The sequence below is a fragment of the Kogia breviceps genome, chromosome 19, assembly GCF_026419965.1.
Source record: "Kogia breviceps isolate mKogBre1 chromosome 19, mKogBre1 haplotype 1, whole genome shotgun sequence".
NCBI lineage: Eukaryota > Metazoa > Chordata > Mammalia > Artiodactyla > Physeteridae > Kogia > Kogia breviceps.
Window position 1 is genome coordinate 22,658,716 of NC_081328.1, and position 13,283 is coordinate 22,671,998.

Below are 13,283 nucleotides of genomic sequence, written 5' to 3' on the forward strand. Positions count from 1 at the left end.
ATAACATGGTTTAAAAAATATAACTGTAAGATTCTCTCAAAAATTTTTCATCTCTATAAAAATCTTTCCTTCCAGTGCCTTAATGTTCCTTTTCTACTAAATTTCTCAGTGATCTTTAGGCTTAAACAATAGAACCAAGCTCCTAAAATCTGCCTTTTAATCCCACAATCCTGAAAGCTCAATCTCAAGGTTAACAGTGACCTCTTAATCACCAAATATTATCTCCATTTTATAAATGTGAACACTAGGTTTTAAAAGAAGTCAAGTAACATGGTCATATCATATAGCTAGTAAAAGGCAGAGCCTGGATGTGACTGACTCCTGCTGTCTGACTCCAAATTCCATACATATAATCTCTAGGCATACAGCCAAACATAACACTCTGTCTTCTTGGAACATAACAAATGCACTACCTTTTGCCTTAATGTCTGTAACACTGTTCTTAACTGTTCCTATACATTGGTTTCTCCCTATCCCTAAACATGAGCATTCTTAAAGGTACCTTCTTTCCTCTCTGCTCTTCTCTACACATTCGCTCAGAATTATTCCACCGAGGTGGAGGCCGCCGTCAACTGCCTGGTCAACATGCATCTGCGGACCTCCTACACCTACCTCTCCCTGGGCTTCTATTTCGACCACAGTGATGTGGCTCTGGAGGGCACGGGCCATTTTTTCCGCGAATTGGCTGAAGAGAAGCACGAGGGCGCCAAGTGTCTCTTGAAAATGCAAAACCAATGTGGCAGCCACGCCCTCTTCCAGGACGTGCAGAAGCCATCTCCAGATGAGTGGGGTGAAACCCAGGACGCTATGGGAGTTGCCATTAACATGGAGAAGAACCTGAACCAGGCCCTTCTGGATCTGGATGTCCTGGGCTATGCCCGTAAAGACCCCCACCTCTGCGACTTCCTGGAGAGCCACTTCCTAGATGAGGAGGTGAAACTCATCAAGAAGATGGGTAACCACCTGACCAACCTCTGCAGGCTGGCTGGTCCCCAGGCTGGGCTGGGCAAGTACCTCTTTGAAAGGCTCACCCTCAGGCACAACTAGGAGCCTCCGGAGCCCAGTGGTCTTTGAGGAGCCCCTCTGGTGTCAGGGCTTCTGCCTGAAGCCCCTCTCTGCAGCCACTAGGCAGCTTTTTAACTACCCTGGAGCCCTCTCCCAAGCCTTGGACCAAATGGAAATAATAAAGCTTTTTGCAGAAAAACAAACAAACAAACAAACAAAACCTCCCAGGGCTTGAATTCACTTAACAAGCATTTATTATATTGCATCCATAAAACTCCAGACACACGGAAAACAATGAAAAAAAAAGTTCCTGGCCTTAAAGGATTTACAGACTATCAGGGAGAAAAGCCCTATGAGCAGCTCCAATACCATTTTCAAAAAACAAGTCTGAGTCTGCACAAACACAGAAGTGAGTCTACACCACACAGCACTGGTTTTCAAGCTTTTTCTGAGGAGGACTATATTTTTTAAAGAAATATTGCTTAGGATTTCTAAAATATGATGAAAGACCTAGAACTTCCCTGATCCACTGCCCCCTTCTTCCTATAAGGTATGTTTCTTCCTAAGACTCTTAGGAACACAGTTTGAAAACCATTATATTCTAAAATCTTAACAGTTTTGCCTTTCATACCTAGGGGTCTCTAATCTACCTGGAATGAATTTTTGTGTATGGAGTAAAGTAGGGCTCCAATTTCAATTTCTTCCTTATGGATATTTAATAGTCACAGTACCACTTATTGAAAAGTCCCTCTTGTGCCCTCTGCTCTGTACGAGCACTTCTATAAAAATCAAGTTTCTGCATACATGCAGAATGGAATTTGGGTTCTCTATTGTATTCTACTGTGCTAATACCAAACTGTTTTAATTATTTTATATATATATATATATATATATATATATATATATATATATATATATATATATATAAAAAACAAATCAGGCTATCTCACAGATCAAGTCCCCTCACCTTGACCTGCTTCTTGAAAACTGTCCTGGCTATTCTTACTCCTTGGCATTTCCATACATATTTTAGAAAAGACATAATTTTGAGCTTTACAATTTCCTCACAAACTAGTAAAATAACCACAAACAAATAGATCAGTGGTTCTCAAATGGGGCAATTTTAACAACCCCAACCTATACCCCAGGGACATTAGGACATTAGGCAATATCTGGAGACATTTTTGGTTGTCACAAGATGGGGGGGTGGGGCATACCACTGGCATCTAGTGGGTTGAGGCCTTGGAGATGTTTCTAACATCCCATAATGCACAGCACAGCCTCCACAACAAAGAATTATGCTATTCAAAATGGTAACAGTGCCAATGTTGAGAAATCCTGCCCCAAATAAATCAAGGGGCAAATTGGTATGGGCCCATTAAGAGGCAGGGAACATGTACCAAAAACATAATTTAGTTTTAGAAAAACTGAACTGCCATGTGCCAAGTAAGATTAACCCCAATTCATGAAAAAAAAAAATCATATTATCTGCATATACAAAAAGGCTTATCTTCTTGTTCTTTATAGCAGGGAAGTTGGCAGGAAGCTTACCAAAAGGGTTAAATCTTTAAAATACAAAGTTATAAACATATGAGATATATTCAGAATATATTAAGAACAACAACAACAACAAATCCTGGAAATCAGTAAGAAATAACCCAATAGAAAAATGGGCAAACCACTTGAAAAGGCAGTTCACTAAAGGGAATATTCAAATGACCAATAGGCATATTAAAAGATGCTCAACGGAGGGGAGGAGTCAAGATGGCAGTGTGGGAAGACACAGAGTTAGCATCTACCCACAACTAGGGCACCAGCTGGCCGCTGGTGGGGGACTCTAACCCCCAGGTGATGGGAAGAACCCCAGAGTGAATGAGTAGGACACAGGGGGACCAAGACAGGAGGAGAAGTGGAGGCCAGACAAGATCCATGCCCCTGAGGCTGGGGAGATCAGGAGAGGCAGGTGGGAGGGACTCTCCGGGAAGAGCAGGAGAGGAGTGGAGGACAATTGCCCTGCTCACTGGAGTCTGGGGAGCATGCTGAACTCCCAGGCCGATCCCCCGCCCCCCAAACCCTCCTCCAGGCCACATGGGTCCTTGAGGGCATAGGAGGGAGGCTGGGAAGATTGGGAGAGGCAGGTGGAAGGGGCCCTGTGGGAGGAGCGGGAGTGGAGCAGAGGGTGTTTGCCCTGCCCATTCAGTCCCTGGGAGCCTGCTGAGCACCCAGGCCTACCCCTGCCCTCCAAACCCCCTCCAGGCCACGTGGGTCCTTGTGAGCATAGGAGGGAGGCTGGGGAGATCAGGAGAGGCAGACGGGAGGCGCCCTCCCAGACCCCAGACTGGAGGAGCAGGAGAGGAGAGGAGGGTGTTTGCCCCACCCCCTTGAGCCAAGGAAGCCTGATGGGCTCCCAGGTGAGGTGCCCTGCCCTCTGAGACCAGGGGTGGGGGTCATGCCTGGGCCCCTTCTGTTCCTTGAGCCTAAGCCCCACACCCCCATAGCCCCCAGGGCCTTTTCCAGCCTTGGCCCCGCCCACTGCCCAAACCTCACCCTTCTTTAGGCCCCACTCTCCACAACCAAGGCCTTTCCCCCCCTCCTTTTTTTTTTTTCCTTTTCCTTCCTCCTCTTTTTCACTACTGTGGTACTGATGTACCTTCTGGTGGTTGATTCACCTATATTTTTATTTTTACATTCTTCTAATATATCTGTTAGTTTCCTAGTCTAATTTTATTTTTTACTTTGTTATTGTTCTTTTTTTATTTTGCCACCACACGCTGCTTGTGGGATCTTGATTTGCAAGCACAGGGTCGGGCGGAAGCTCCTGCAGTGGGAGCTCCGAGTCAAAACCACTGGACTAACAGAGAACCTCAGACCCCAGGGAATATTCATTGGAGTGAGGTCTCACAGAGTTCCCCATCTCAGCACCAAGACCCAGCTCTACCCAATAGCCTACAAACTCCAGTGTTGGAAGCTTCAGGCCAAACAACCAGTAAAACAGGAACACAATCCACTCATTAAAAAAAAAAATGAGACGGCAAAAAAAATATGTCACAGATGAAGGAGCAACGTAAAAATCTACAAGACCATATAAATGAAGAGGAAATAGGAAACCTACCTGAAAATAATTCAGAATAATGACAGTAAAGATGATCCAGAATCTCGGAAATAAATGGAAGCATGGATTGAGAAAATAAAAGAAATGTTTAACAAAGATCTAGAAGAACAAAAGAACAAACAAACAGAGATGAACAACAGAATAACTGAAATGAAAAATACACCAGAAGGAATCAATAACAGAGGCAGAAGAACAAATAAGTGAGCTGGAAGACAAAATGGTGGAAATAACTGCTGAGGAGCAGAATAAAGAAAAAAGAATGAAAAGAACTGAAGACAATCTCAGAAATCTCTGGGATAACACTAAACGTACCAACATTCAAATTATAGGGGTCCCAGAAGAAGAAGAGAAAAATGAAAGGATCTGAGAAAATATTTGAAGAGATTATAAAACTTCCCTAATATAGGAAAGGAAATAGTCACCCAAGTCCTGGAAGCACAGAGAGTCCCATACAGGATAAACCCTAGGAAAAACACACCAAGACACATATTTATCAAACTAACAAAAATTAAATTCAAAGAAAAAATATTAAAAGCAGCAAGGGAAAAACAACAAATAACATACAAAGGAATCCCCGTAAGGTTATCAGCTGATTTTTCAGTGGAAACTCTGCAGGCCAGAAGGGAGTAGCAGGATACACTTAAAGTGATGAAAGAGAAAAACCTACAACCAAGATTACTCTACCCAGCAAGGATCTCATTCAGATTCAATGGAGAAGTCAAAAGCTTTTCAGACAAACAAAACCTAAGAGAATTCAGCACCACAAAACCAGCTTTACAACAAATGCTAAAGAAACTTCTCTAAGTGGGAAACACAAGAGAAGAAAAAGACCCACAAAAACAAACCCAAAAAAATTAAGAAAATGATAAGACACATATATATGCTATCTACAAGAGACCCACTTCAGACCTAGGGACACATACAGACTGAAAGTGAGGGGATGGAAAAAGATATTCCATGCAAATGGAAATCAAAAGAAAGCTGGAGTAGCAATACTCATATCAGAAAAAATAGACTTTAAAATAAAAAATGTTACAAGACACAAGGAAGGACACTACATAATGATCAAGGGATCAGTCCAAGAAGATATAACAATTATATATCAATGTTAATGCACTCAACATAGCAACACCTCAATACATAAGGCAAATGCTAACAACCATAAAAGGAGAAATCGACAGTAACACAATAATAGTAGGGGACTTTAACACCCCACCTACACCAATGAACAGATGATCCACACAGAAAATAAATAAGGGAACACAAGCTTTAAATGACACAATAGACTGGATAGATCTAACTAGTATTTATAGAACATTCCACCCAAAAGTGGCAGAATACACTTTCTTCTCAAGTGCACATGGAACACCAGGATGGATCACATCTTGGGTCACAAATCAAGCCTCGGAAAATTTAAGAAAAATGAAATTGTATCAAGCTTCTTTTCTAATGACAATGCTATGAGACTGGAAATCAATTACAGAAAAAAAAAACTGTAAAAAAAAATACATGGAGACTAAACAGTGCACTACTAAATAACCAAGAGATCACTGAAGAAATTAAAGAAGAAATTTAAAAATACATAGAAACAAACAAAACACATAGAAACAAATGACAACGAAAACACGACAACCCAAAACCTGTGGGGTGCAGCAAAAGCAGTTCTAAGGGAGAAGTTTATAGCAATTCAAACTCAACTCAAGAAACAAGAAAAATCTCAAATAAACAGTCTAACCCTACACTTAAAACAACTACAGAAAGAAGAACAAAGAAAACCCAAAGTCAGTAGAAGGACAGAAGTCATAAAGATCAGAGCAGAAATAAATTAAATAGAAATGAAGAAAACAATAGCAAAGATCAATAAAACTAAAAGCTGGTTCTTTGAGAAGATAAACAAAATTGATAAACCCTTAGCCAGACTCATCAAGAAAAAAAGGAAGAGGACACAAATCAAAAAAATTAGAAATGAAAAAGGAGAAATCACAACTGACACTGCTGAAATACAAAGGATTATAATAGACTACTATAAACAACTGCATGCCAATAAAATGGACAACCATGAAGAAATGGACAAATTCCTGGAAAGGTACAATTTTCCAAGACTGAACCAGGAAGAATTAGAAAATATAAACAGACCTATCACAAGTAATGAAATTGAAACCGTAATTAAAAGTCTTCCAACAAACAGAAGTCCAGGGCCAGATGGCTTCACAGGTGAGTTCTATCAAACATTTAGAGAAGAGCTAACACCGATCGTTCTCAAACTGTTCCAAAAAATTGCAGAGGGAGAAACACTCTCAAATTCATTCTACAAAGCCACCATCACCCTGATACCAAAACCGGAAAAAGATATCACACAAAAAGAAAATTATAGACCAATATCACTGATGAACATAGATGCAAAAATCCTCAACAAAATACTAGCAAACAGAATCCAACAGCACATTAAAAATATCATACACCAGGATCAAGTGGAATTTATCCCAGGGATGCAAGGATTCTTCAGTATACGCAAATCAATCAATGTGATACACCACATTAACAAATTAAAAACCATATGATCATCTCAACAGATGCAGAAAAAGCTTCTGACAAAATTCAACACCCATTTATGATAAAAACTCTCCACAAAATGGGCACAGAGAGAACCTACCTCAACATAATAAAGACAATATATGACAAACCCACAGCAAACATCACTCTCAATGATGAAAAACTGAAAGCGTTTCCACTAGAATCAGGAAGAAGACAAGGATGTCACTCTCGTCACTCTTATTCAACATAGTTTGCAAGTCCTAGCCACAGCAATCAGGGAAGAAAAATAGAAGGAATACAAATTGCAAAAGAAGAAGCAAAACTGTCACTATTTGCCGATGACGTGATACTGTACATAGAAAATCCTAAAGATGCCACCAGAAAACTACTAGAACTAATCAGTGAATTTGGTAAGGTTCCAGGATACAAGATTAATACACAGAAATCTCTGGCATTCCTATACACCAATGACGAGAAATTAAGGAAACACTCCCATTTACCATTGCAACAAAAAGAAAAATACCTAGGAATAAACCTGCCTAAGGAGGCGAAAGACGTGTACTCAGAAAACTATGAAACACTGATGAAAGAAATCAAAGATGACATAAACAGATGGAGAAATATACCACGTTCTTGGGTTGAAAGAAGCAACATTGTGAAAATGACTATACTACCCGAATCAATCTACAGATTCAATGCAATCCCTATCAAACTACCAATGGCATTCTTCACAGAATTAAAACAAAAAAATCTTACAATTCGTATGGAAACACAAAAGACCCCCAATAGCCAAAGCAATCTTGCGAAAGAAAACAGAGTTTGAGGAATCAGGCTCCCTGACTTCAAACTATACCACAAAGCTACAGTTATCAAGACAGTATGGTACTGGCACAAAAACAGAAATACAGATCAATGGTACAGGATAGAATGCCCAGAGATAAACCCATGCACATATGGGCACCTAACTTACGACAAAGGAGGCAAGAACATACAACGGTGAAAAGACAGCCTCTTCAATAAGTGGTGCTGGGAAAACTGGACAGCTACATGTCAAAGAATGAAATTAGAACACTTCCTAACACCATATACAAAAATAAACTCCAAATGAATTAAAGATTTAAATGTAAGACCAGACACTATAAAACTTTTAGAGGAAAACATAGGAAAAACACTCTATAACATAAACCACAGCGAGATCTTTTTTGACTCACCTCCTAGAGAAACAGAAATAAAAACAAAAAAAAAACAAATGGGACTTAATTAAACTTAAAAGCTTTTGCACAGCAAAGGAAACCATAAACAAGACAAAAAGACAACCCTCAGAATGGGAGAAAACATTTGCAAATAAAACAACAGACAAAGGATTAATCTCGAAAATATACAAGCAGCTCTTGGAGCTCAATATCAAAAATCAAACAATCCAGTTAAAAAATGGGCAGAAGACCTAAATAGACATTTCACCAAGGAAGACATACAGATGGCCAAGAGGCACATGAAAAGATGCTCAACATCACTAATTATTAGAGAAGTGCAAATCAAAACTGCAGTGAGGTATCACCTCACGCTGGTCAGAATAGCGATTATCAAAAAACCTAGAAACAGTAAATGGTGGAAAGGGTGTGGTGAAAAGGGAACCCTCCTACACTGTTGGTGGGAATGTAAATTGATACAACTACTACAGAAAACAGTATGGAGGTTCCTTAAAAAACTAAAAATAGAACTACCATATGACCCAGCAATCCCACTACTTACAATAGCCAGGACATGGAATCAACCTAAATGTCCATCGATAGATGAATGGATAAAGAAGATGTGGCACATATATACAATGGAATATTACTCAGCCATAAAAAGAAATGAAATTGAGTTATTTGTAGTGAGGTAGATGGACCTAGAGTCTGTCATACAGAGTGAAGTAAGTCAGAAAGAGAAAAACAAATACTGTATGCTAATGCATGTATATGGACTCTAGAAAAAAAATAAATGGTACTGATGAACCTAGTTTCAGGGCAGGAATAAAGAAGTAGACATACAGAATGGACTTGATGACATGGGGTGGGAGGGCAAAGCTGGGGCAAAGTGAGAGTAGCATCGACATATATACACTACTGAATGTAAAATAGTTGGCTGGTGGGAAGCAGCAGCATAGCACAGAGAGACTGGCTTGGTGCTTTGCAATGACCTAGAGGGGTGGGATAGGGAGGATGGGAGAGAGGCTCAAGGGGGAGGGGATATGGGGACATGTGTATGCATATGGCTGATTTGCTTTGTTGTGCAACAGAAACTAACATGGTATTGTGAAGCAATTATACTCCAATAAAGATTTTTTTAAAAAAAGATGATCAACCTCATTAGTTACCAGAGAGATAACAATTAAAATTCACAAGAACAACACACAGGCACCATAACGACTAAAACTTAAAAAGACTCGAATATAAGTGCTAACAAGAATGCTGGGGGTTTCCCTGGTGGCGCCATAGTTGAGAATCTGTCTGCTAATGCAGGGGACACGGGTTCGAGCCCTGGTCTGGGAGAATCCCACATGCCGCAGAGCAACTAGGCCCGTGAGCCACAACTACTGAGCCTGCACGTCTGGAGCCAGTGCTCCGCAACAAGAGAGGCCGCGATAGTGAGAGGCCCCTGCTTGCCACAACTAGAGAAAGACCTCACACAGAAATGAAGACCCAACACAGCAAAAATAAATTAATTAATTTTAAAAAAAAGAAAAAGAATCTGCCTGCCAATGCAGGGGACACGGGTTTGAGCCCTGGTCCGGGAAGATCCCACATGCCGCAGAGCAACTGAGCCCATGTGCCACAACTACTGAGCCTGCGCTCTCTAGAGCCCACGTGCCACAACTACTGAAGCCTGCGCGCCTACAGCCTGTGCTCCACAAGAGAAGCCACCACAATGAGAAGCCCGCACACTGCAACAAAGAGTAGCCCCCACTCGCCACAACTAGAGAAAGCCCGCGAGCAGCAACAGAGACCCATCGCAGGCAAAAATAAAAAATAAATTAAATAAATAAATTTTTTTAAAAAAAGGAATGCTGAACAATGAAACTTACATATACTACTAGATGTAGAGTGGGGGGGGGATGAATAAATTGGTTCAACCATTTTCGAAAACGTTGGCAGTATCTACTATAGTTCAACGTACGCATGCACTATGACCAGCAATTCCATTCCTAGATCTATATCTAATAGACAGTGTATACCCATCTGTACCAGAATGAACAAGAATGTTCATAATAGCTTTAATAACCAAAATTAGAAACCACCCAAATGTCTAACAATTGTAGAATGAAATAATAAATTATGGTATATAATTTATTATATACCATAAAATACAGCAATAAGAACTACTGCTATATACAACACAAATGAATCTGAGAAATATGTTAAGCAAAAGCTGACAGACACAAGAGTACAGATATAATTCCATTTCTATAAAGAAGCAAAACTCATCAATGGTGACAGAGTGAGGATAGCTACTACCTGTGGATAGAGAGAATAGTGACAGGAAAAGAACATGAGAAGTGCCACTGGGGTGTTGGCTATGTCCTATTTTTCATCTAGTGGTAGTTACATGAGTGTGTTTACTTTGTGAAAATTCATCAAGCTATACACATAGAATTTGTGCATTTTTCTGTATTTAGGTTATATTTTTATTTTTTATTTTATTTTATTTTTTTTAATTTTCTTTTTGTGGTACGCAGGCCTCTCACTGTTGTGGCCTCTCCCGTTGCAGAGCACAGGCTCCAGACGCGCAGGCTCAGCAGCCATGGCTCACGGGCCCAGCCACTCTGCGGCATGTGGGATCTTCCCAGACCGGGGCACGAACCTGTGTCCCCTGCATCGGCAGGCAGACTCTCAACCACTGCACCACCAGGGAAGCCCCAAGAGTTCTTATATTAATAATTAGCTTAAAATCAATTCCATTCATTCATACAAAAAATATTTATCTAGCTCCTACTATATGCCAGGCACTGCTAGATATGCAATGGTGAGCAAACCAACACAGTTCCTGACCTCATGGAGTATACAGTCTGCTAGGGGAAGGAGAAATTAATAAAAGATGCACACAGACATGTGCATAATACAAATTGTAACAAGTGCTATGAAGGAGAGGTACACAGTGAGATGACAGAATATAATAGGGAAACCAAATGTAGTGTGACAGAAAGATCAGTATGGCTGCCTTAAAGAAGTGATATCTAAGCTGAGAGCTAAAGGAAGAGCAGGACAACAAATTTTTGAAGATGGAATTTTCCTCAGAAGAGACAGTAACACAAGCAAAGACTCTGAAGGCAGCAGAAAGCATGACCCTTTGAAAGAATGGAAAGAAAGCCAAAAACGTTAAGGGTCAAAACTGTGTAGACAACACTATTGGTCACCGCTCCAGCATCTATTCCACTTCTTCTTCCTCATTCCTAAAAGAATCACACTTCGGTTCAAGCAGCTACCATCCTCCACACAGTCATGTGCTTCAGAGGAAGACAACTCCATCCTTGATTTTAGGAAGTGGATACTGTTTAGACGTAAGCCAGTCATGGTAACCTCTTTTCTCCCTGCCAGTGATTAGTTAAGGAATGGCATGAGTGAAAGCAGGAAAAGAGTTATTACACGGTCTAAAGAACAAATGGTAGTTTGTACTAGGGAAGTTATCAATAGAGATGGAGATTTGCATGGAGGAATAAGGAAGAGCAAAACAGGATGTCTCCTAGGTTTCTGGCTTAGGCAAGTAATGGTCAATCTTTTCCATACAGTCAAAGCAAAAGAAATATTCTTTAAATTAATAATCTTATGTTATTGATAATATATTTCTCTTAAATAAATCTAGTAAGAACATCTAAGGATCATATTTGAAACATACCTGATTCTCATATAGGATACTGGTCTCGGAAGTCCAGGCAAAGTTATCAAGAATGAATGAGGCTAATTAGATTTTGCCTTACAATACAAATCAAAATGTTTGATAAAATTCTGACATATAATTAACAATACTGCCTACAAATAACATCAATTTCTGAATATCAGTTATTTTGCCTTGCCTTCTTCAAAAATGATTTAAACTAGCAAGATGTCTGAATCAGTTAAAAGTGAGGCCAAGAATAAAATATTCCAAGGATTTCTGACCACTCTGTGCATTATTCAAAATAATTCCAGAGAAATTAGGTGGAACTACATAACCAATTATGCTAACCAAATTTGTCTACATTAGGTCTCATAACAGCAATAATTAAGACCCCTATTACAGATACTAAAAGACCCAGACAAAATATAAACTACCTTGACAAGTTGACAAAGTGCCATTTCTTTCAGAAGGTGGTGCACTTGGACTGTTGAAATGATATGAAGTTCCCTGGTTCACGTCATTGTTTGTAAAATTCTTTGAATGGCATGTACAACAACACGACAATGGTACTTCAGCTTTTTTACTTAAGCCTTCATCCACTGGCTTCCCTAAAAATGAAATAACCTCTATTTATAATATTTCTAATTAAAAAAACATTAATCTTCCTCTTCAGCTAGGGTGCGCAACCACCTTATTTTTTGCCCAGGATTGGGAGGTTTCCCAGGATTCAGAATTTCAGTTCTAAAACCAGGAAAGTACCTGGCAAATCTGGACAAGTTGGTCACCCACCCTGCAGCATCAAATTAGGACAGGTGAGAAACACTTATGCCAGAAACATTTATAGGGAAGTTATCAACAATTTACATGATTTACAAAAATCTAATAACAGTCAAAAATTAATAATGTAACAGAGGCGCAACCACTCTAGTATTCATTTATATTGAGATATATTAAAATACCAAGTATACCTAAAGTATATTCTTAGGTACTTATACTCTTAATTACTGCTATTTCCCTAAATGAAAAACTTTAAAGTTACATATAAAATAATAATGTAAACACATAACGCTAAATTATTCCCACATTATACTTCTATTTCAAAAAACATGTTACATGGTATCATTTCTGATACATGTATCAAAATACATTTTAAAGTCAGTATTCAAAATAAATAAAACAGGTAATTTTCAATACTTAAATATAATACAAAATTGTAATAGTTCTACATGTGCCTACATTGTATAAATATACAATTTGATATATAAAAGCTGAATAATTTATTTTATTTTCTATAAACAGTACTGACATTATTTTCCCATCTGCACTACAAAAATATTAATTTTATTTTCCAGTCTCCCATTAAAAATTTATTAACAGATAATCTCATTTTCTCCAAAGATAAACATCAGTAAGAAACAAAATGGACAACCAAAAGCTTATAAAATATTTACTCTTTATTTGTAATAGTCTTACCAGTAGCACAACGATTTCTTTTCAAAAAACATATATATGTGTGTACATATATATACACACATACATACATACACATATACACCCATGGTTAACTTTAAAATCTCCTAATACTTTAGGACAGAGCCATCTAATTATGTAACTAAAATGTGACCAATATTGTATTTCAGATTATGTATATTAGTCTTTCACAAAAGTAACTAGACATTTGTTAGCAAATAAAGCTATGGGAAGTAATATGAATTCATAAAAACAATACTACAATAAACTTCTGCTTATCTGGCATCCAAACAAGTAGAAAGAT

General features: G+C 38.9%; 1 protein-coding gene across 1 annotated transcript in view; it reads right to left on the minus strand.

The window, feature by feature from the left end:
* Positions 1 to 13,283, minus strand: part of BRIP1 (BRCA1 interacting helicase 1) — a 178,746-nt gene that overhangs the window by 161,076 nt on the left and 4,387 nt on the right. Inside the window, 1 exon segment of the mRNA XM_067022117.1 lies at positions 11,944 to 12,117. Coding sequence (XP_066878218.1) covers positions 11,944 to 12,117 — 174 coding nt within the window.